Source organism: Podarcis pityusensis (assembly GCF_964106645.2).
Source record: "Podarcis pityusensis genome assembly, chromosome: 3".
In the NCBI taxonomy this organism is placed as follows: Eukaryota; Metazoa; Chordata; class Lepidosauria; order Squamata; family Lacertidae; genus Podarcis; species Podarcis pityusensis.
The window spans coordinates 5,435,603-5,459,936 of NC_138026.1; the positions used below are offsets into that span (position 1 = coordinate 5,435,603).

At 46.7% G+C, this 24,334-nt stretch overlaps 1 protein-coding gene across 4 annotated transcripts; it reads left to right on the forward strand.

Moving 5' to 3' along the window:
• The first annotated feature begins 2,820 nt into the window (after positions 1 to 2,820).
• Positions 2,821 to 23,976, forward strand: CEP68 (centrosomal protein 68). 4 transcript variants are annotated; one of them, XM_080999088.1, is made up of 7 exons: positions 2,821 to 2,979; positions 13,651 to 14,100; positions 16,629 to 18,059; positions 19,281 to 19,403; positions 20,812 to 20,908; positions 21,563 to 21,725; positions 23,530 to 23,976. In XM_080999088.1, the coding sequence occupies exons 2-7, from the start codon at positions 13,702 to 13,704 to the stop codon at positions 23,531 to 23,533; spliced, it is 2,217 nt and encodes a 738-aa protein (XP_080855214.1). In that variant the 5' UTR covers positions 2,821 to 2,979; positions 13,651 to 13,701; the 3' UTR covers positions 23,534 to 23,976. The 4 variants fall into 4 exon arrangements, with proteins under 4 accessions (XP_080855214.1, XP_080855217.1, XP_080855215.1 ...); XM_080999089.1 differs by lacking the exon at positions 2,821 to 2,979 and adding an exon at positions 3,308 to 3,454; XM_080999090.1 differs by lacking the exon at positions 2,821 to 2,979 and adding an exon at positions 6,543 to 6,669.
• The last annotated feature ends 358 nt before the right edge of the window (positions 23,977 to 24,334 follow it).

Below are 24,334 nucleotides of genomic sequence, written 5' to 3' on the forward strand. Positions count from 1 at the left end.
CATTCCCCCCCCTTCAAAATACAGCCCGGCTCCCCCACAAGGTCTGCGGGACAGTGGACCAGCCCCCTGCCGAAAAAGTTTGCTGACCCCTGTCCTAAGAGGATATATTTTGCTGTAACACCCGTGCAGTGGTACCTCGGGTTACATATGCTTCAGGCTACATACGCTTCAGGTTACAGACTCTGCTAACCCAGAAATAGTACCTCGGGTTAAGAACTTTGCTTCGGGATGAGAATAGAAATCGTGCTCCAGCGGCGCAGGGGCAGCAGAAGGCCCCATTAGCTAAAGTGGTGCTTCAGGTTAAGAACAGTTTCAGGTTAAGAGTGGACCTCTGGAACGAATTAAATACTTAACCCGAGGTAATGAAAAGTGAAAGCATTTTTCTACTCCCCCCCCCCCTTCTTTAGTTTGTAAAAGCTCAGAGTCTCTAAACCTTGGGTTCCTAGCTGTTGTTGGACTACAACTCCCATCATTCCTACCCAGCATGGCCAGTAGAAAGAGATTATGGGAGTTGTACTGTATCACCTTGCCAACAAAGGTCTGTATAGTAAAAGCTATGGTTTTCCCAGTAGTGATGTATGGAAGTGAGAGCTGGACCATAAAGAAGGCTGATCGCCGAAGAATGGATGCTTTTGAATTCTGGTGCTGGAGGAGACTCTTGAGAGTCCCATGGACTGCAAGAAGATCAAACCTCTCCATTCTTAAGGAAATCAGCCCTGAGTGCTCACTGGAAGGACAGATCCTGAAGCTGAGGCTCCAAGACTTTGGCCACCTCATGAGAAGAGAAGACTCCCTGGAAAAGACCCTGATGTTGGGAAAGATGGAGGGCACAAGGAGAAGGGGACGACAGAGGACGAGATGGTTGGACAGTGTTCTCGAAGCTACCAGCATGAGTTTGACCAAACTGCGGGAGGCAGTGGAGGACAGGAGTGCCTGGCGTGCTCTGGTCCATGGGGTCACGAAGAGTCGGACATGACTAAACAACAACAACACTGTATCACAGAATTGCAGAGTTGGAAGGGATTCAGAGGGATCTAGTCCATTCTCTGCAACGCTGGAATCTCAACTGAAAAACCTCCAAGGAAGGAGAGGCGCCCCCCCTCTCGTGAGCGGAGGGTGTCTTATTCTGGGGCCCGCCTCAGGTGCCCAAAAGTCTTGGGCCGGTGAAGATCTAAGGATGTTAATGTTTAAGTTAAATTTTATAAGAACTGTGATTTGGAAAACCGTTAAAAGGACATGACCCTGGAACACTTGGATACTGGGATACTGGGACACTCCGCCCTCCTAATGTCATTTCTCTCACTCAGTCACAGACCACACGTTGCTTCCAACGTCTCACACACTCAAAACATTCACTGGAGTGTCCCCACACGCACATTCAGAAAAGCCCATGCACCTCCCCCAATCCCCCTTTTTTTTTTTACCAAAACCACAACCAACCGGCAGCGCTTCGACTTCGACCGGGGCCCAACAGCACCTGCTTCCTTCTGGGCAAAACCAAAACCAGTGGAACTTTTTCTGCCCTACTGGTGGAGCTGATCAAACTCTCTTTGCTCCCACCTATTCCTGTGGAGCCTTACTTTTTTCCTCGAGGTACCTTCTTTCAGCCGTTGCTTTTTCTCCGGTCCTTGCAGTGTCTCCACTCAGGAACGGGTGGCAATTCCTCCCACGAATTTGCCAGGATGTGCACTGGAACCGCGGACACCGATCCGAGCTGTTCACCGCAGGGACGCCTTGGACCCATGTCCCTTATCCTCGGGGAATGCTGCTTTTCCCAGCCAACGCACCAAGAAATGTAGCCTTATGAGGCTTTGCCCGCAGGTGGGAAAAATATTGCGCCCGGGAAAGGGAAGTGGGAGTCAACAGACAGTCAAGGAATAGTTCGGAGAAAAGACTTTTATTTCTACCATCCAGGAGCAAGTGTGATAAGTCACAAAAAGCATGCACGGGCTCACAGTCATGTGCACAGAGCATATATACCCCTTCCAGTTCCCTCCCCTTTCTCCTGCTTTTCCAGGAGTCCTGCCCCATGAGTTCCTCTGAGCATGAACAGAAAGCTGTCTTGGGACTATTGTGGACTCTTGGCGCCCTTCCCAGGAAAAGGGGAATGAAAGCGGTTCAGCATGTCCAAAGATGTTGCAACTAGAATGAGATAAAAGTCAGTTCTCAGGCCTGCTTTGAACAGTCTATTCATTAGCTTTTTGCAGCCTTCTTGTACTGATAAAAAGTAACGGTTTGCCCTTGCCACAGCATCTTGTGAGAAAAGCAGAGAAGAGCAGAGAAAAGCTGTTTTGGATTTTTAGAAGACAAAAGGAATTTTGGACAGTTTTGAGGCCTGGTTGCGGGGGTGACTTCGGGCCTAGGTGGGGTCACCTGTCCTCACCTCCTACAATGCAATGAAATTCAACCAAGGGGAAGCGAGGAAGTCACTTAACAATGTTAATAAGTGTAATTTTCAATAAGGCTATGATTTATGTTATTTTGTCTTATGTGTTTGTTTATAATATTATGAAAACCAATTCAAAAAAATTTGGGGGAATTTTTGGACAGCTTCTCCGCCCACTTTTGGCGCGCAATGCGCCCCTGGCCAAAGCGGGCAAGCTCCCCCCCCGTTTCCATTTCCAGGCCTCCCTTTGTCTCCGTCTCCCTCACCAAAGCGACAAGACCGCGCCCCCCCCCCGCGCGCGCCCGCCTCCTCTCGTCACTCGGGCGCGCAACCCCCCCCCCCGGAGGCGCGCCAGGCCTGGACGCCCGCAGGAAAGGGCGGAGAAGAAGCGCGTTCCGGGCGCGCGCGCGCAGCAGCCGCCTCCTCCGCGCCTCTCCAAGGCGGCCACGGGCTGCGCTTTGCGCCCCTGCTGCTTCCAAGCGCCTCCATTTCCAGAGGCGGCCCCGGCGGGGCGCGCGGGCTCCCGCGTCGTGGCCGGACGAGGGCCGGAGGGCGCAGGGCGGCGCCCGGAGCTCGGCGGGGACCCTCTTGGGGTAAGGGCGCGCCGCTCTCCCGCTCGCTCCTCCGCCTGCGCCTCGGAGGAGGCTGCGCGCGGAAGCTCCGCGGAGACGCCGCCGCCGCTGTTTTCGGGGGCCGCCGGGGCGGGAGGCCGAGGGCGGCCCCGGCGTTGCTTGGGGCCGAGGCTCCGCCGGGCTGGCCTTCCTTGCTCCGGTTGTCCGGAGAGAAAGCCGGTCCGGCGCTGACCTTCTCATTTCTATGGCGCAGGGCGGTTTGCAAGACGGAAACGCAAAAGAGGTTTTTGAGCAGAGGGCTGAGATTCTTGCATTGGAAGGCGTTGGGCTCAATGACCCCCCCGGGGGGGTCCCTTCCAACTCTGCCCTTCTATGATCCTGTTGAGGTTCTTGCATTGCAGAGGGTTCGACTAGATTGGCCCTCTGGGGTCTCTTCCAGCTCTACAGTTCTGATAACAAACAAGGCTGCCCCCCCTTTCAGAAGGCCTGCCCTTGAGTAAGTTATTTGTTATTAATTAATTAAAATCCTGTACCGCTCTTCACCGTAGATCCTAGGGAGGTTCACAACAGAAAAATTGCAAATATATACTATAAAACAGAAACACACCAATAACCCCTCTCCCACAAAAGCATTCTTGATAACGCCTCTAACTTGTTTTTTCCCCCTTTTTTTACAAAAGCCCTCTGCGGGATTTTATTAAATGCCATGGTTCTTTTTAAATCTTTATTTTCTCCTGCTTTGCATCCTTCTAAATTTGCGATTGATAAGCCACAATAGTTGCATCTGTGTGAATGGTAGTGTATCGGCTCTCTTGGGTGATTCTTTCATTCGTTTAGGTTTTTGTAAGAAACAAACCGAAACTAGTGTTTTCTGGTGGGTTGAAAACCACATAGTTCACCATCTGTGTAGAGGAGATTTAATTTCTTGGCCAAGGCAGGATCTTTTTAATAGCAATCAAAGCTCTCCAGAGACTTCAGAGAACATTGCAAAATACTGTTATTGTCTGGGGACTTGGTTGTTAGTATTTAAAAGTCTGGCAGTCGGTGGGTATTAACAAAAGGCAGGGCTGGCATTGTGTTATAAAAACTAGCTGTCTCCATCTCTACCCACACAGAGTTATGGCAGCCATCCATGTGCTAACAATTTTTCCCCAATAATGCCAGGACAGTTATAGGCTTTCCTGTTACTATTCAACACTTTCCCCACTTAAAGTTAAGGGCAAAACTTACTGACAGCAGTGTCTGTTAGAATTGTAAAGTTTGGGTCCCGATTTTAGTGCTTGGTGGTTAAATTCTGTACTTTTGACTGCTGAAATAAGCAGCCCTTTGGAAACACAAAATAGGGGATCAAAGCCTCTGAAGTCCAGGAGAATTAACTGGCATTTATTAAGAGTAGTCCTAAATTTCGACTAGGCAGTGTGTTAAGTGCATGCCCATAAGAGCAATTGGAACCCAGCCATTGTGTGCAAAGTGTAAGGCAGGCAAGCACAAACCGTTGGCAGGGGAAACATGACCTGCTTCTTGTTGCCTCCTTCAAGTATGTGTGTGTGTGTGGGCGCTTGCAGCTCTGGATACTCAGAGAGCTGTGTTGTTGACAGACTGTCCTTAATTTTCATGGGTTTGCTTACCTGTGGCGTTGGGAACCCTAAAACCCCGAATCCACATAGTTTTTGCTTGTTCCTCTTCTGCTGTATGTCTCCCTGTTGCTAGCCTCAAAGATAGGAGTGAGCGTACCCAGTTGAACTGGTCTTATAACAAGGAGCTAAATAATAATAATAAATCCTAAGAAGACTCTTGAAGGACAAAAAGTAGTAGAAGGAAATGCCAAAGACCTTTGCCATAACCAGAGCGGTAGCTATGGGGGGCTAGTTGGGGTTTTTGCCCTGGGTGAAACCTCCAGAGGGGTGCCATCAGGGCCATCTTAAGCATATCCGGTGCCGTGGTGCAAAGCTCCCTCCGGTGGCGCCTCCTCCCGTTTCCCAGAGTTTTTTAGCGAGGACGGTGGGGCTGGAGGAGGCGGGCAGTGGCTGGAGGGTGGCTCCTCCGGCGGGGAAGAGGCGGAGGCTGGATGCGGCGCCTCCCGGCTCAGCTGGACGCTTTGTGCCGTGGTGGCCATGGCAGACGGAGGTTCTGGGCGCGGCACTGCTTCGGCGTGGCATGGCGGAGGCGGGTGAGGGCGGCGAGCTGATGCCGGGTGGCCCCGCGTCCAGCCTCTGCCTTTTCCCTGGCGCCCTCTGGAACCTGGCGCCCTGGTGCCCCGCGCCACTAGCCTCTATGGCTAAGATCCCCCTGGGTGCCATTGAGGCTTTCAGCGTGTGTGTGTACGTGTACGCAAATGTGTGTGGGCACAGTGTCAAACTGGGTTCTTGACCCGGGTGAAATAAAGCCTAGTTTCACCTCTGCCATAACAGACAAGTGACAAAAAATTGGAACTCTGGGTCGTGCAGTGATACGATTTGCAGAAGGTTTGGGACAGTTATTTGAGGGATTTGCTGGCACAAGATGTGATCCTGGGTAGCTTTAAATGGGGATTTGAGAAATTTGCGGAGTGGAAGGCTCAATGGCTGCTACTTGTGGTGCCTATATGCAGCTTCCAGGTTCAGAGGCTGCAAGGACGGGAGATGATGGTTGCTTTCACATTCTGCTTAGGGGCTTTTTGGGTGTACCTGGTTGGGCTCAGTGAGCCTTTCTGTCTGATCTAGCAAGGCTGCTGTGTATGACGTGAAATGCTTAACTAAAACCCAGCTCTTGTGCTCCAGTGCAGCTGTGTTGAACACAAGGGGATGAATAGAAAAGAGTAGCTTTGCTAAAATCCGTGCCCCGGAGACAGGCAAGATGCTGCTGTTCTGGGTGCACCTGAATTTGAGCGGCTTGCGAGCCATCTCATGGTACCTGTAACAAGAGGCACGATAGAGGTGGGTGGCCAAAAGCCCCTCACAGACCAGAGCAATGGTTTATAGTGTAAACCTGTTCATGTATTATTTTGCTGTGTTATTAGAATTAGGCCCTTGATCCGTACGGCTTGGGCTGACTCTCATGAAAGTTTTGTGATGGATCCTCTCAGTTACTTCATCTTTCTTTTGTTTGCATGTTGAGTTGACCTGCCCTTAAGGGAGCGGCAGCTTACTAGTCTCTCTGGTGGTTTTTTCTTTCTCTTGGGACCAAACAGTGTGCTTGTTATGCATGCCCTGTAAAATTGATGAAGCATTTAATTTGCCTCTTTCATGCTCTGCAGTGCTTTCCCATTGCTTCGTGATAACAACAAACTGCTTCATATATAGCACCCCTGGTAAAGCGCTCTCACTCTCTTTTCTGAAAGCTTCATTTGCTCCCATGAAGAACCTGCTACATATTGGAAACCTTGAGGGCACCTTTTCTCTTGTGGAGCAGCAGACCAGAGAGATGCAGTGCTGTGGCCAGCACAGAATTAGGCAGTCAGTGGACAAGGCTGGAGGCGGACCTAATGATGGCATCTCAAAAATGGCATATGAAAGAGGCCTCATGGAATGGAAGGCTGCGTTTGTCCTTTCTCACAATCTCTGCCATTTTTTTTGCAGTTCTTCCAATTTTTTTTGAATTCTTCCAATTCAAAAATCCAGCATTGGTTGAATGAGGCCAAGATTTATCTGCTTCAAGTAGAGGTAACATAAAGGGTTTCCCCTCTTCTAGATGTTCAGGAATAACTCTGAAGTTATTTCTTATGTGACACAGGTAACTTTTTTCATTTTAAACAATGCCTCTTGTTAGTACAGGGGTCAGCAAACTTTTTTTGGAGGGGGCTGGTTCACCGTTCCCCAGACCTAGTGGCGGGCCACACTGCGCGCACGAGAGCGCACATGGCGGAGGGGGCTTCTCTCTCCCCCCCAGCCCCTCCCCTGCCTACCTCCTTTGTCGCTCTGCCTGCAATTGGGCGCTGGCGGCACCTCTCCTTTTCAGGCCAACTTTCCCAGGCGCGAGGCCAGCAGGTGCGCCAAGCTCCAGCCCACAGTGCGGCCATGGGGAGAGGTCCGTGGGCAGGCGGCGAGGCTTCCTATCAAAGCCCAGCTCCCTTCCTCTGCAGGGCAGGGAGAAGCCAGGAAGAGGGAGGGAGGAGAAATTGCCAAAAAATGGCGCCCGAAAAAGATTGGGAAAAAATGGTGATCAGGCTGACCCAAGCGGCGATTGCAGAACTGTTCATGGGCCGGATCCAGAGGGCAATTGGGCTGGATCCGGTCCATGGGCCTTAGTTTGCCGACAAAGTAGCATGGTACTCTAATTAGGATGAACTGAAAAGTCACAGAGTAGCAGCGTGGTACCATTTTTCTTCTTTAAACAGCTGCTGCCTGTTGCTGATACTCGGATCTAGCCAAATAACCATCTTGTTGATGTTAACAGGGCCATTTATAATATGTGATTAGGCATCACAGTGATAATGATACGGCATCATGCAACTCTTTACATTTGGCTGTTTGTGATGATGTCACTAAGGGCAAATGAAGCTCTCTAGCTGGCCTCACTCTTTGCTGGAAGCAGAATGGGTTCCTACGTCAAGGCAGCAAAACCAATGCTCCCAATCCTGATATGGTGCTCTGATAGTTCATTACATGCCAGCACACTGTGGCAAGGGAACATTAGCCTACCTGACCTTCACAGTCTATAAATATTTATTCCCGCTCCCAGAGCATTGGGAAGAGCAAAAATTGTCTCCCCAGTCTGGACTATCTGAAGTTTTGTATAATACTGTCTGCTCCCAGTGATCTTAGTTTATTTACTGTCTAGTGTTTCTTGACATGGATTTTGATCATGCGCGTGCATCTGTTACAACACAAGGGTTGAGACGCTGAAGAATAAAAATACAACAGTAGCCTGCACCAGCAAACTGTATTATGTATGTGGTTCTTGCATTCAAGACTTGGTCAGATTGCTCATGTTGCTTACATGTATTGAAAGATCCAACAGAATTTAACTCAGCAATCATACCTACATTACGTAAGGCAGCAGAAGCTTGAGTTATGGGGCAGTGTGCCACCAGATGTTTTCTTCTTTCAATTTATTTCTTTTTGCATCTGCAATCCAAATGACATTAACACGTGTTAGGCATTGCACCAGCTACATCTCAGACGCAGCAGGCATGGGGAACCTGTGGCCCTGCATATGTTGTTGGACTCCAGGTCCCATCAGCCTCGGCCAGCATAGCTGTTGGTCAGGGATGATGGGAGTTGTAGTCCAGCAGAATCTGGAGAGCCGCTCCTCTTTGGATTACAGGAAACCAATTCCTTTTGAAAGCCAAGATGAAGATAAAAAAGGCAAAGGGACCCCTGACCATTAGGTTCAGTTGTGACCAACTCTGGGGTTGCGCCACTCATCTCGCTTTATTGGCCAAGGGAGCCGGCGTACAGCTTCCCGGGTCATGTGGCCAGCATGACTAAGCCGCTTCTGGCGAACCAAAGCAGCGCACGGAAACGCCATTTACCTTCCCGCCGGAGCAGTACCTATCTATCTACTTGCACTTTGATGTGCTTTCAAACTGCTAGGTTGGCAGGAGCAGGGAGTGAGCAACGGGAGCTCACCCCGTCGCGGGGATTCGAACCGCTAACCTTCTGATCGGCAAGTCCTACCTAGGCTCTGGTTTAACCCACAGCACCACACACAGCTTAAATATGAGGACAGTGCTAAATGAAGCATGCTGCTTGACGTATCAAGGCTTCTCCTGCCTGAGGATGCAAACTCTGCCCATGCCTTTAGCTGTTGGACCGAAGTTGAAGCAGGCCTTTTTGTTATTCATGGTGGCATGACCTGAAGCATGCAGCGAATTTCCCAGCAGGCCTTTCTTTCACCTGACTCAGTGTTCTCGCCAACAGACTTGGATGGAGGGGGCTAGGAAAAAAGGCTGGATTCACTTCTTGCAAAGCTCCTGGTCGGTTGTGAACAGAAGCCCTATTTTTTAAAATTTTAAATATTTTTTATTAGGAATTTCAGTTTAACAGTTTTTCAAAAAATACATCATCTTCAATTTCCCCCCTCCCCATAAGAAAGAAAAAAAAGAACAACACAAACAGAACCCCCCCCCCCGACTTCCCTCAGCTGCTCTCTCTGGTTTTTCAGCACTTGCTATTCTCTGCATGTTATAAAATTGTACAGATCCTTAATTTATCTATCTAAATGTTATCAATAAAAAGCTTGTGTATGTTTATTCAAAACCTGCCAAGGAGTCCAGTTCATTTTGCTGTTTCTTTAGGTACTTTGTAAAAGGTTCCCATTCATCTTTAAAGTCACAGTTATCCTTCTCATGTAATTTATGTGTCAGTTTTGCCAATTCTGCCTAGTCCAATAGTTTCTCTTGCCACAGTTCTTTGGTTGGGATTTCTTCATTTTTCCATCCTTGTGCTATTAAGACTCTTGCCGCCGTTGTCGCGTACATAAAGATATTTTTCAGTTTCCTTAGCAGGTCTTTTCCTTCAATCCCTAAAAGAAATGCTTCAGGTTTTTAACAAATGTCAATTGGAACATTTTCTTCAACTCATTATATATCATTTCCCAAATTTTTAAAATTTTACTACAATCCCACCACATATGATAAAAAGTCCCTTCTTTTTCCTTACATTTCCAACACAAATTTGAATCGGTTAACAGAAGCCCTATTTAAGCAAGGTCTGAAGGGCTTGCAATGTTGGTTCTGCCCTCTGAAGTGCTAATAATAATAATAATAATAATAATAATAATAAATTTTATTTATATCCCGCCCTCCCCAGCCGAAGCCGGACTCAGGGCGGCTAACAACAATAAAATAATACAACATTCTAAAATCATTTCATTAAAATTAATTCAACTCAAATTGATGGCAACCATTAGGCTAAAGTTCTGTGAAGATTGCCAAAGGAGGGAGTCAGGCTGTGCCCTGGCCAAAGGCCTGGTGGAACAGCTCTGTCTTGCAGGCCCTGCGGAAAGATGTCAAGTCCCGCAGGGCCCTGGTCTCTTGTGACAGAGTGTTCCACCAGATCGGAGCCACAACCGAAAAAGCCCTGGCTGTAGTTGAGGCCAGCCTAACTTCTCTGTGGCCTGGGACCTTCAAGATGTTTTTATTTGAAGACCGTAAGTTTCTCTGTGGGGCATACCAGGAGAGGCGGTCCCGTAGGTACGAGGGTCCTAGGCCGTATAGGGCTTTAAAGGTTAAAACCAGCACCTTAAACCTGATCCTGTACTCCACCGGGAGCCAGTGCAGCTGGTATAGCACCGGATGAATGTGATCTCGCAGCGAGGACCCCGTAAGGAGTCTCGCCGCGGCATTCTGCACCCGCTGGAGTTTCTGGGTCAGTCTCAAGGGCAGCCCCACGTAGAGCGAGTTACAATAATCCAGTCTGGAGGTGACCGTTGCGTGGATCACAGTGGCCAGGTCAGGGCGAGAGAGTGCTGGGAAGGAGGGCTTTTTCACGCCCCTCCCACAGTGCAAAACCCAACGGAAGGACAATGGGAGCATCCAGGCAGAGCGTTGGTTGTTGCTCATGTTGGGGAACGGGGGTTCAGAGGCCTTGCCTGTGTCCTCCCCTTGAGGTGTGCAACAGGGATCTTGTGTCGGGAGGTGCTTTTGTATCGGGTTGTGCTGAGGGCTAAATTTGGACCCTGGGTCTGCAGCAAGACCCACAAGAAGTGGGGCTGCCCTTGAGTGCTGCTAGATTACTGGGATTACCAGGTTACTAGGATGGGGGGTAAGCTTTGTTGCTTGGCACTGTAACACCCGCAGGCAGGGCCCAACTTGGCCCTCCAGCTGTTTTGGGACTACAATTCCCATCATCCCTTACCCCTGGTCCTGTTAGCTAGGGTTGATGGGAGTTGTAGTCCCAAAACATATGGAGGGCCAAATTTGGCCATGCCTGCATTACGGTGACTAGTAGCTTTTTTAGAAAAAATAAAAAATAAAAACAGTAAGCATTACTGCAGAGGATACTCAACTGTTCCATTTGAGAGGGGAAATGTCTAATGTGAATTTTATTTATTTAATGACCTTTATATACCTCTTCATTGTAAAAACAACAACCTGTGTACAGTTTACAGCAACATAAAAAAACCCTTAAAAGTGGTTAATAAAAAACAGCTAAAAACAAATTACTAAAAAGATGACTAAAATCAGCAGTATCTAAAAAGAAATAAAGCACATGCAACTTAAACATTTGTGGATAGGCTTACCTACACAACACAAGGATGTGGTTTTGGGGTGTACAGTGTTCATCTTGGCGCTGCAGGGGATCCACAGCCACATGGGAACGTCTCGAGATGACTGGGCTGTGTTGCTGAAACATCCTGGAGCTTTCTTCTCCATTGAAACAGAATTTGCAGTCCCAGGTTGACAGCTGCGGGATAGTAGTGTGTGCATGTTTAAAATGAAGCAGTTGTAGTTAGAAATACAGCCTGGAAATGAAAGTTTCACTTGCATGGGGTCTGTCATATTCACAGTGCTAATGTTAGACCTGCACAGGTGAATGAATACTTTGAATACGAAGTTTGAACCATAAAGTGTGTTTGTGTGTTGGGAAGGGGGGGGGGCCGGGGGCCGGAGCTGCGATTTTTGTTGTGACATTTTTTGTTTCCTCTCCCATTGCATCTCCAGCTCCAGGTCCTTCCTTCCTTCTTTGTGGGTGGGTGTTTCTGCTTTTGGAAGCTGTTGCCTGGAAGAAAGTGTGTGTGTTGGGGGGGGGGCAGCTTTCCTGTCTTGGGAGAATACAATGGACATTGGCAATGGGGAGGGAAAAGATGAGATTTTGCGAAGGATTTTCCAGATTACTGCTAGGAGGAAGTGGGAGGGAGCTCTTCAGGCCAGGTGACCTCATGAAGGCTTCCTCTGTGAACAAGGCAGGCTGGAATTGTGTAGGCATAATTTTTTTTGAGAGATTGCTGTTGGACCCTGCCCAGGGGCATGTTTGCAGAATGGTTGTTATGCATTTTTGTGCTTTCATTTTGTATTTTTATGTTGTGAGCCACCCTGTGATCTTCGGATGAAGGGTGGTGTGACGTTTGCCCTCCTAGGTGTATGACATTCATAAGGAAAGGGTTAAGTAATTGTAAAATGACTAACCAATGGGAACCCAAGGGGCGGAGTTGACTGTATAAAGTTTAAGCACAGAGGTTTTAGGGAGTAATAATAATAATAATAATAATAATTTATTTATACCCCGCCCATCTGGCTGAGTTTCCCCAGCCACTCTGGGCAGCTTCCAATCAAGTTAGAGTTGGAGGTATAGGTCAGTAAAGAAACTAAAGTTAAGATACTGACAGGAATATTTTCTGAGAAACCATAAACTTGTTAATGTTTATAAAATAAACTTGTTTATTTGGTTCACTGTTAACAACCGTCTGGGCTCCGTGTTTTACCCGAGAGTAACAGGTTGGTGGCAATGGGGAAGCGAGCACAGTGGTGGCAGAGGGATCAGTAGACAGTTAAACGTCCAGGGACCCTGTGTGATCGCCACAGGTGGTATAAAGTTTTTAGAAATAAATAAGTAATTAAGTAAAAATAAAACATAGGACCAGTTCTGGCATCACCTTTATCCATGGTTGTGCTCACAGCATCACCAACAAAATGTGAGAACCCTCACTTGTTGCTTTTCAGCTGCTCCCTGTTCCAGGAGATATTGCTTCTATTCTGGCTGCCCCTACTGTAAGGTGGGCCTATGTGGTGCTCCCTGGGTGTTTTGGACTTAGAAACCCCCCAGTCCTGGGCAGCAGGGATGATGGAAGTTGTAGTACTAGTGTCCAGAGGCACTTGTTTTTAAAGGGGGACCAAATAAAATAACCCAATGAGGCCCCAAAGTTCTGACTTCTGCAGCTTAAGAAGGCTGAATCCCAACTGTATACAGGAGGGATGACAAATGCGGCTGAAAAGAATTATGCTTGGGCCACCCAAAAGCTCAGGTAGTTGGGGGCATTAAGTGGGAAAACGATATTGTCACTGGGTTCCTTGGGTGGTCCTGGTGATCTGCACCAGTGCCTGCTCTGTGATAATTTGTTAGCTCCTGAATCCAGTAGGAAGTCCACAATAACAAATAGGATGCATATTGTATCATTTTTGAAGCGTAACCTAAGAAATCAAATATTTTACCCATGGACCATAGCTCTTTATTAAAAGCTCCTTAACTGTCAAATAGGTGGTCATGATTCACTTCCAGAAAATGTGTGTGTGTAACACTTCTGCAATGCAGGAATCTCAGCTAAAGCATCCATGACAGCTGTTTATCCAACCTCTGCTTAAAATCTTCCTAGGAAGGAGAGTCCACCACCTTCTGAGAGAGACTGCTCTACTGTTGAACAAGTTTTACTGTCAGAAAGTTCTTCCTGATATTTAGTCGGAATCTCCTTCTTTGTAACTTGAAGCCATTGGTTTGGGTCCTAGAATCTGGAGCAAGAGAAAACAAGCTTGCTCCATCTTCCTCTTGACAGCCCTTTGTTTATTTGAAGATGGCTGTCATGTTTCCTCTTATTCTTGTGTTTGTTTTTTTAAATATCATTTTTACTTGCTTCCTGGGAGTAGGTCCCATTGAAAACAGTATGACCAGCTTACAAATGAATATGCATGAGATTGTAGATATCCAGAACAATCCTAGGGATACTTTCTTGGACGGCTAATTGGAGCTTACTTGCAAATTAGCATGCATAGGCTTGCAGCCTTTGTGTTAGATGGGAGTTCTTAAATAATTCAGTTGCATCTCTTGTTTATTTCAGGTTAAAAGACTCACATTTGAGGCACTGAAGGAAAAGAAACCTGCTTTATAGATGGCCTTGGAGGTAGAAAAATCTCCTTTTGAGGCATCGTTGAGTGCAAAGGCCAAATGCTATGGGAGGTGGAACTACCGAGAACTCGAGATGGACCACTCTGAACTAGTTAGCAAGGTTTGCCAGCCTTCAGCTGTGGAAGAAGAAGAGCCTTTGCCCAAGGAAACAGGGGCTGGAGAGTTCAAGGCCATAGAGAAAGCTGGCCATACATTTCCTGGCATTTTCTGGAGAACTGAAAAATGTGATAAGATGTCTTCAACAGCTTCTAACAAATTTTGCAAGATGAAAGCAAAAGTAAAGTATGTGGAGAGACGGCCGCTCATCAGTGGGACCACTTTTGGTAGTGAAGTAGCTCCCAGTTTTAGCAGAGGTGGTTTGTTTCCAGAAGAACAACAACAGGTGAGCATATTTAGGGATTCATACTTGCACAATGCTTCCAAGAAAAATGCTAAGGAGTCTGGATTCTCACAGTTGAAGAGTGAATGATCATAGTGCAGAAAACATTTTTTATTTCCTTTTATACATCTCTTTCCATTGGCACATGTGACATGGTGGATAAGCAGTTTGGAAGAAACTTTAGGAGTTATCTGAATTAGAAACCAGAGCAAATACCTTGCAGCCTTTGACGGCCGTTCTGATTTAGTCACGCTTCTGCCTCTTCCTTTAAAATTGTTTTGATTGAACGTTGGTCAGGCTGGGTCAGAATGCAAGTGGGGAGGGATGATCAGTGAGAAGGGTAACAGATTGCTACCCAGTGTTAGGCACACTTAATTGGGAGTAAGCTTCATTGAACACAGTGGGGCTTGCTTTTGAGAAAATGCACATAGGGTTGTGCTGTGAATTCGCGTATTTTAGAGTTTCAGATTTATGGTATTTGCTACTGTCAGGGAACTGACATCGGAGCTAGAGGTGGAGGGGAGGCTCTCTAATGATGCTGGAGAAGGGCCCAGCAGGGAGAGAGGCAGCTCAGCAGATGGGGAAGCAAATAAGCGCAACACCAGGGATAAAGGGGGGCAGATGGGGGAATCGGAGAGAGGGCTCCAGGACTCTTCACTGGACACCAGCGGGGAGAGCACGGGTCCTCCGCTACCCACGCCCTCCCTGCGCAGAAGACTTCCGCGCAGAGAGGGTAGGAGGAGACTGGGTGTCAAACAACTTTTATGTTGGAAAAGGTTTGAGAAACGCCCACTGACGGATTCTGCTAGCGACTGAGGCAGCCACGAATTGAAGGGCTGTCCAGACAGAAAGGTTTAACAAGGCAACATAGCCAGGAGAGGCGGCAACTTACGCATGAGCAACCCCATACCATTATAGCTACTATGGCAATATTGCAAGTGAGGGTGGGGAGGGAGAATGATAGACCCGCTTCCCTGAATGTATTCTTCAGGGTTGGGCAGCATTGTGGACTTTTCTGAAAACCTATCCAAATGGTGCACACGATAGATCTAGTTTGTTGGCTTAAATACGGGTGAACGCTGCCTGAGCAACAGGAGCATAAATAGTCCATGGGAGTGAGTGAATTTGCTTGAATGTAATTGGTCCGGGTCTTTCTATTTGGGTGTGTGTTTTGAGATTCCCAAATACATGTAATGAGACTGAAGGTACATTCTTTCACCTTTGGTGGACATGCCCAAGGATTAAGACCTTTTGGGAGACGATTTATAACGAAATGAAAAAGATATTCAAATACACCTTCCTGAAGAAACCAGAGGCCTTTCTCCTGGGCATGGTCGGCCAATTGGTGCCAAAGAAGGATAGAACTTTTTTTATGTATGCAACAACAGCAGCAAGAATACTCATCGCGAAGTATTGGAAGACACAAGATTTACCCACCCGGGAAGAATGGCAGATGAAGTTGATGGACTATATGGAATTGGCGGAAATGACTGGCAGAATCCGAGACCAGGGAGAAGAGTCGGTGGAAGAAGACTGGAAAAAGTTTAAAGACTATTTACAGAAATACTGTAAAATTAATGAACGTTAGAAAAACGTTGGAATGTAGTTATATGGCTTTAGTAGAAATGTTATAAGGAATTAAGTATAAATAGACTAATAGAGTATTAAAGGAAAAAATAAGGTTAGAAAGTGTTAAGATAATTATAGGATAGAAAACAGAGGAAGATGGAAAGGAATTGCTGAAACAATTAACAGAAGTGGAATACAAAAAGGGAGGTGTGAGGAGGTTGTGGAAATAAGTGAATGAAAGATAAGATATTGAAATTGTTTGATGTGTTTTAAACTGTTTTTGTTTTGTTTTGTTAGTTTAATGTGTTAGTGTTATGTAGTGTTTTTGTATTGTATTGTATTATTTTTTTATAGTGTTTAAATTGTTGGAAAAGTAATAAATATTATTTTAAAAAAAAGAGAGATTCCCAAATACATAAGTAATTAGTGTCATCCTTGTGATGACCCTTCCAAGTCTGCAGTTCTATGATTCTGTGTCATGGGTAGGCAAACTAAGGCCCGGGGGCTGGATCCGGCCCAGTCGACTTCTAAATCTGGCCCGCGGACAGTCTGGGAATCAGCGTGTTTCTACATGAGTAGAATGTGTCCTTTTATTTAAAATGACTCTCTGGGTTATTTGTGGGGCATAGGAATTCATTCATTCCCCCCCAAAAAAAATATAGTCCGGCCCCCCACAAGGTCTGAAGGACAGTGGACCGGTCCCCTGCTGAAAAAGTTTGCTGACCCCTAATGGCATTTGCATCAGAATGCTGGTTTTCATTCCTCCAGCCTTCAAATTAATCCAGGTTCACTTATTTCTGGGGGGAAAGCCATTGAGCTTAAAAGAAAAGAAAGAAAGAAACAATTGTCAGCAGCCTGTTTGCTAATTAAACCCCCACATATATTGGAATATTCTTTCTTTGTAAATAAAAAAAATTCCTGCCTTTCTTGCCTGACCTCTTTTTAAAAAATGACTTGCACAGGTGACTTCAGCAGAAGACTCGGATTCTGCAGAGCCGCTTCAGGGGTTGCTGGAAATCACAACCAAAGCTATGGACTCAACATTTTACAGCCCTACCACCAAACCCCTCCACAGCCTTGATGCCAATGGGAGGAGCCAGGTGACAGTTGCGCCTTATGCATCCACTCCCAAACACCTGCCAGGTAAAATAAACCATCGTTTTGATGCTGTGACACCTGCGTTCCCTCGGACTAGTTTCGCCTTACAGCCTTCAGAAGACTCCGGTTTTGATCAGCAGGGGGTGGCGAGATCAAAGAGCTTTTGGGGGGCCGGGGCTCTTTCGTTGTCCCCTGAAACATCTGCTCCCTGGCAGCTGCCTAGTCTCCCTGACCCTTCAGGAAACCACACGCTGGGTGCACATGGGCACATAGCTTTGGATAGCTCCCCCACAGTGGGTCACATGAGAACGATGTCCTCCTTCCAGGCGGACTACTGGGCGTGTGCCATACCCGATTGTCTGCCCCCATCGCCAGACCGCCAGTCGCCCCATTGGGACCCTAATAAAGAATATGAGGACTTGCTTGATTACACCTATCCTTTGAGGCCGAAACACAAGCTTGCAAAGAACCCCAGAGAGTCTTCTGTCCACGATTCTGGGGTTGACCTCAACAGCCTTTCCATTTCTCCCGAGAGTACCTTGAAGTCCATGAACCTGCAGGGCCAGGAACCCCTGGCTGCAGAGATCCCACACTCAGAGAGCTTTCCAACCCCTTTATTGGAAAAGTCAGAATGCCCCCTTCCAGTTTCTCACTACAGACTCTCACCTGTTGGGAAAGTCTCCTTTTCTGATGGTGTTCCCTCTCCTGGGAGAACTCGCATCTCTGGAGAGATGGCACATGGCTTGTCTCCTATGTACCCACGACCGGTTCCATTTGATTCATGCAACTTGGATGAAAGACGCTGGGACACAAGGGGATATGGCTGCCTTACAAAGAGAGATGCTGTCAGTAGCAACTTCATACGCTCCACAAGGGTGCTGCCTTTACAAAACGGGAGTTCCAGTGATGAAGAGTATCTCTCCTTACCACCCAGGCTCAAGGAGTTAGAGACGTTGGCTCAGCAGCTGACTGAGCTTTCACTGATCATAAGGAACCCTGAACATTTTGCATATGCCGATGTGAATGGAGAGCAGCTTCCACTGGAGGCTCAGGGAGATGGTGGAGCCAGCAAGAGTCAGTGGGAAACAGATGGTGATTCTTGTCATACGTGTAGCTTCCATGAACATATTGAAGAAGACCTTCTGAGCAACCAAAGCTGCCAGGACCAGGAGGGGTTTCCAGGAGAGGCTGCTAGTAGCATTGACTTGCTCAAAACAAGATTCCTCGAGAGCGGAGGTCATCATGTCGAGCAAGAGACAACCCGATGCAGAGACTCCCTTGCACTGCATATGAGGGTAAATAAAATAAATCCAAACCTGAACAGCAAAATGCCAATTGTGTCATATGATACTTAGATTTGAAAGTGGCCAAAGGGAGTGTGCGACTTTTGAAGAGCTGAAAGACCTGAAGGCCTGGCTGCTTGTCCCTGTGTAGACCTGTATGATCACTTATATAATAATAATAATTTATTATTTATACCCTGCTCATCTGGCTGGGTTTCCCCAGCCACACTGGGCGGCTTCCAACAAAATATTAAAATACAATAGTAAGTCAAACATTAAAAGCTTCCCTTAACAGGGCTGCCTTCAGATGTCTTCTAAAAGTCTGGTAGTTGTTTTTCTCTTTGTCATCTGGTGGGAGGGCGTTCCACAGGGCGGGTGCCACTACCGAGAAGGCCCTCTGCCTGGTTCCCTGTGACTTGGCTTCTCGCAATGAGGGAACTGCCAGAAGGCCCTCAGTGCTGGATCTCAGTGTCCGGGCTGAATGCTGGGGGTGGAGACGCTCCTTCAGGTATACTGGACTGAGGCTGTTTAGGGCTTTAAAGGTCAGCACCAACACTTTGAATTCTGTTTGGAAACGTACTGGGAGCCAATGTAGGTATTTCAGGACTGGTGTTATGTGGTCTCGGTGGCCACTCCCAGTCACCAGTCTAGCTGCCACAGTCCGGATTAGTTGTAGTTTCTGGGTCACCTTCAAAGGTAGCCCCACGCAGAGCGCATTGCAGTAGGTCATCTGGGGCAAGTTTATGTGTAGCACAACCTACCTAATGTCATAGGGCAGGGACCCGAAAACAGGCATTTTCTGCTCCTGCACCGTGCCTGTCTCTGTACCATTTGTGAAGCAGCAGCCACCAGTATTGTATTTAATGTTAATTCTGGAAGTGTCCCTTCCAGCACTACAATTCTATGGTTCTATGATATTTGAGGCGGGTATCATACTGGTGTATATTTTGCTCTAGGAGGCTAAGTTAGGTCAGAATCGAGAATACACTTCCAGAATTAACACTGAATATATTACTTCTGGTAAATGAGCCACCGTAGTCCCTCAAGGGTTGTGAAAATTTGTGTGCCAGGCTTTTTGGATTCGTCTAGTTTTCAGCTCTCCCACCCCACTACTGCGTCTAACCTGGGAATTGAACCCCCCCCCCAAATAGTTTTACAGTTAAGCCTATAAAATTGAATTTTACTATGTCTTATGCATATAATGGGTGCCTTTGTTCTGATTCATCCAAGTAGATATTTTGCTGTCAACTAGAAGAGCTCATTTGTTGGCTGCACAAAGTAGCAGAAGTTACAAACAACTGGATTCCTCCCAAGCCAGATGTTGGAAGTGTCAAGGCAGCATTACAAAGCTACCTGGTAATTCCTTCCCCCCCTTTTTCCTCCTTAACTGTGGATTTGAGTAGCTCTGAGGTCACTGGGCTTCATTATGTAGGAGCAACTGACTGCTGAAAAGAGGCCCAATTCAAATCAAATAATCCCTTAAGCAGACCCCTGTGAGAAATAAGAAAAGGCTGCAGCCCCACTGTGGCCTATCAGTTTGGAAGAATGCCTGTTGTAGAAAGCTCTTAGTCCACATCATGAAACACCAGTCTCCCTTGTCCCCCCGCCCCCTCAAATGTTTAAATCAGTGGAATACAGTATTGGGAAAATGTATATTCTTGCCATGTGCTCACCCTCCTAGGAGAGTTCTGCTGTTCTTGGTGTACAGTTGGTAGTAACCGGAGGGCAGATAGGCTAAGAGCAACCTTTTTCAGCCGTGGGCCTGTCCATCATCCCTCAGACCATGGGGTGGGCCGGACTTTATTTTTGGAAAATGAATTCTTATGCCCCACAAATCACCCAGAGATGCATTTTAAATAAAAGGACACATTCTACTCATGTAAAAACACACTGATTCCTGGACCGTCCATGGGCCGGATTGAGAAGGCAATTGGGCCGCATCCGGCCCCCGGGCCTTAGGTTGCCTACCCCTGGCTGAGAGCATTGTGATCCCTGTTTCATCAGAGCAGCTCACACAACTGATATTCCTGCGCCCTCCTTGCTTCCCACCCCTGACAGCCGTAACCCTGTCCAGAGATTCAGAGGGCCCTCCTGAACAGTTGAGGCTGCATTGCACAGGGCTGCAGTACAAAGGGGGAAATTGCCTGGACTCTGGCAGCGGGATCTTTCAGCAATGGGAGCTTCTGCTGGCAGACGACCCTTCCTCTCAATTTTAGCTGACTTCCCCTCCTATTTTGCACTGCAGAACTGTACACCACAGCCTCTGCTGTTTCGGGGTGCCCCATTGCCTCCGTAGATAGGGTTTTTTAATTTTTGTTAAGTACAGCAGCTGCAGGCAGAGGAGGGAAAGAAAAATGGGGTACACAGGCTGTGTTCTCACACCGTTGGATCTAACCTATAACTTTTAAATACATTTTGCAGAACCTATGTGCCCACTTGTGGATAATGAGTAATTTTTCTTTAGAAAGATAAATTTAAAGGACCCCTGATCCCATTTACCTTCCCGCAGGAGCGGTACCTATTTATCTACTTGCACTTTGATGTGCTTTCGAACTGCTAGGTTGGCAGGAGCAGGGACTGAGCAACGGGAGCTCACCCCATCAGGGGGATTCAAACCGCCGACCTTCTGATTGGCAAGCCCAAGGCTCAGTGGTTTACACCACAGCACCACCTGCGTCCCTAATTTTTCTTTACTCATTAATTGATTTTTAATGCTTTGGCTTTGAATACTGTTGCTCATGACATCAATCACATTTCTATGCAGGAGTTCAAAAAGGATTTAGCTGACCACCAGACACTGACTGAAAATGTCTTGCAAGATGGCGATAGGCTTCTCAAATGCATGGTATCAGATTCACCAGGTGAGGGGAGAGACAACTATAAGGGGGAAACAGAACCAGACTATGGTGTAGGGGAGGACAGGGGGACTGCAGGCCACCAGATCAGACCTTGTAATATTTTTCTGAAACTCCTCCACCTTCTCCCACTGGGTTTTCAACTTTCTAGCTCTCATGGTTTTCAACATACTTGGCAAATACAGTTTTCAAGTCTCACCTGTTTAAACAGAGCAAACTTAAGCACATATTTCATGTTCTCATAGAAAGCTGTAGGATTTCAGAATGCTTTATTTTTGCTGAAATATGCCCCATGTTACCTTCTTTTTACTATATAAAGGCAGAAAAACTAGAAAGCACTGTGCATGAGCTGTGACCTGAGCACATGTGTGTTTGCTAATAGAAAACGGAGCTTTGGGGTAGTGCTTTTTGGTGAATCCTTCTTGTTAGTTTCATCCGCTTGAGAAAGCTGCTATAACTTGTACAGCACCATTTCTCTATTCCTAGCATGCACCATAATCTACTCTTCTTTCTCTTATCCTCTAGTTATTTATTGCAAGCGAAGCAGAACGCTTAATGCCTTTTCTTGTGGTCATTTCTAACAGTGTTAGTTACCCAAAATTGTCAAGGAGAAACATCACAGAATCCAGATCTTAAATTTGTATTAACCCTTGCTTCTAGTTTTACAGAACACTCTCAGCTTGATCGCCAAACAATCTGACAGGCTTGAAAGCCATGCTGAACGCTTGTATGAGACTCTCCTAGCAGCTATGGACACCCTTGGCGATGGCTTGATAAAGAATTGTGATGCTCAGCAAACGGCTGCCCAGGCAGAGTCGTCAAGGTGGGTAAGGGAAGAGAAGATGTGAGGGTGGACCTTAATGAATGTGTTCTTGTGTGCTGGCACACCAAGCTTGCCTGGCTCCAAGGGCGTTTGAAGTTCCTTAAATAGTAAACTTGCACCCTCTTATGAATTGACGCTCATCTTCAGCTTTTCGTAAACCACTAGAAATTCCAGCAACTTCGGCAGATGCACCCAGTTTTCCTGGGGTGGATATAAGGGTATAAACGCTTTAAGAAAATCCTCAAGGTTATAATGAATTAAGGTGGAAAGGGGCAGCCCGGGATATTTTGCCACTGTAGGCAAAAGTCTCCCCCCCCCCCGAACCAGGCCCCCTCCCTGCCCCCTCTGTCACACCCCTGCAGGTTGTCCTTCGCTTCTTACGACTGGGAAAGACTCCTTCCTGCCGGCTGGTCTCAACTGGGCTGGGTGAGCCAATGATCTGATTCTGTGCAAAGCAGTTTCCTCTGCTCCTAATGGGAAATTTGGATCCAAGGTCTAGCACTTTGCACCTGAAGGGACCTCCATTGGCCCTTTTATTCCTCTTTTTGTCCCTGCTCTTTGTGGATAGAGTGGCTTCGTTAAATAAGGGACAGGGCTCCTGCACTGTTAATGGCTGCCAAGAAGAGTGAATTTGCATGACAATCCGCATCTCTTGAAACTACCTCTCCAACACAACAATTAAAAGTTCAGGAGCCTTTGTTCTTTTTTAACCTGCCATCTTTAGGTGAATCATTAAGGCTGCAATCCTGTACCCAGTTTCCACAGAGTAAGCCCCACTGAATTTAGCTGAACTTACTTTGAACTTAGTTGGTCTTAAAGGTGCTACTGGAAGGATTTTTTTTATTTTGATCAGACATGATACAGAACAGCACTGTTAAGGAGTTCAGCTGCCTCTGTGCTAAAGGGTATAAGGATCCCATTCTTCAAACGAGAGCACACACTTTCTAGTTTTGTTGCTCCTTGCTTTCAGCCAGTGGTTTAATTTAAACTATCATAGCAATCATAGTCACTAATAGTAAAATGCAGAAAACAATTGGGAAATCAAGCCTGCATTGTCTGAATAGCACCTTCCTGGCCATTGGCTTTTAAAAAGATTTATGACGGGTTGAAAGTGGCAGTATTAACAGTGGCCTTCTAGAAATGTAGAGCTTAGGTTGAAGTTTATCTGTACCTGTAAGGTAAAGGGACCCCTGACCATTAAGTCCAGTAGTGGACAACTCTGGGGTTGCGGCGCTCATCTCGCTTTATTGGCCGAGGGAGCCGGCGTACAACTTCCGGGTCATGTGGCCAGCATGACGAAGCTGCTTCTGGCAGAGCAGCGCACGGAAACGCCGTTTACCTTGCTGCCGGAGTGGTACCTATTTATCTACTTGCACTTTGATGTGCTTTCCAACTGCTAGGTTGGCAGGAGCAGGGACCGAGCAACGGGAGCCATGTAACTTAAGAGGGCTACTTTGCAATGTAACTGAGGCATTATCATCATCATCATTTATTCCCCACCCATCTGCCCGAGTTTCCCAGCCGCTCTGGGTTTCTCCAGCCACTTTATGTCCTGAGGAACTTTTGGTTGCAAATAAAAGCATACTAACCCCCCCCCCCCAAATTATTTAAAGTTATTTAAATCCCATAGAGCAAATGAATGCTTGGTACCCTGGACAATTTTCAGTGTGTAGTCTAAAGGCATTTGACGTAGCAACCTTGCTGAAGTGAAGCAGGTCTGCTCATCCTAAGTGTATTTCATTTGAAGTCCACAATGGAAAAAAGACAGGATGCATTTGTTAACTTGCGGATTACTTTATTTCAGATAATGCGTCTGTGTGGAATTTCACAGGCCTTCTTTCCCTGAATGAAAGAGCTGCTTCAGTAAGGAGTTCGAGGAAATATTAAAGTGCTCTCGACAGTGTGCTTGAAGCCTGGAAGCTATATGTGACCTCTTGCAGCGTCACCAAGATTTGTTTCCAAGTTCAGGTGTTACAGCAACTGGCTCCATCTCTGGCGCCCATTGGGAGTATGCTGGATACAGCGCCCACAGATGTTGGTGTGGTCATTGACTTAATGATGAACCGCCTCTAAAGTTGGATGCCCTTTTTTATGTTATCGTTGTTCAAGTGAACAATTAGAAGTCTCCAGTGCCTGGTCCTTTAACGTACTTGGGTTTTCCTTCGAAATATGGTTCGTTTGTTTACATGTAATTTCTATGGAAGACTACATTTCAAATAAAAGAATTTTATCACCATATATATCAAAGAAAGCACTGGCAATGTGTGATTTCAGTACACCTGCCATCTCCCTGTCACACAGTGATCTCTAAGAAGACATGGATAATTTCACCTGATGCTTTTTAAAGGAATAGTGCCATGGCTGGTTTGTTCTTTGGTTAATCATTGGTAGAGGTTCTCTAGCAAACTGCTGTTTAAGAGCTGCTGATTTTCTTTGGAGTACAGAGAACTTATCCTTATAGCTCTTTTGAAGAATTGCTATGTGGTTTGCTAATGGCCTCATTTCGTAAGAGGAATGAGACTGCAGGCCTACGCTGCCTCCTTGTATTTGCTTCCATTTTCAGCTACAGTATAGTTAAGTCTAAGCAGGGAAGCACAGTTTTGCCAAAC

What these genes read in the sequence shown, in the direction of transcription:
- CEP68 (XM_080999088.1), top strand. Translation starts at nt 13,702, where the DNA reads ATGGCCTTGGAGGTAGAAAAATCTCCTTTTGAGGCATCGTTGAGTGCA. An exon ending in CAGCATTACAAAGCTACCTG is followed by an intron (nt 19,404 to 20,811) that starts GTAATTCCTTCC and finishes ATTTCTATGCAG; the next exon opens with GAGTTCAAAAAGGATTTAGC. An exon ending in CATGGTATCAGATTCACCAG is followed by an intron (nt 20,909 to 21,562) that starts GTGAGGGGAGAG and finishes CCTTGCTTCTAG; the next exon opens with TTTTACAGAACACTCTCAGC.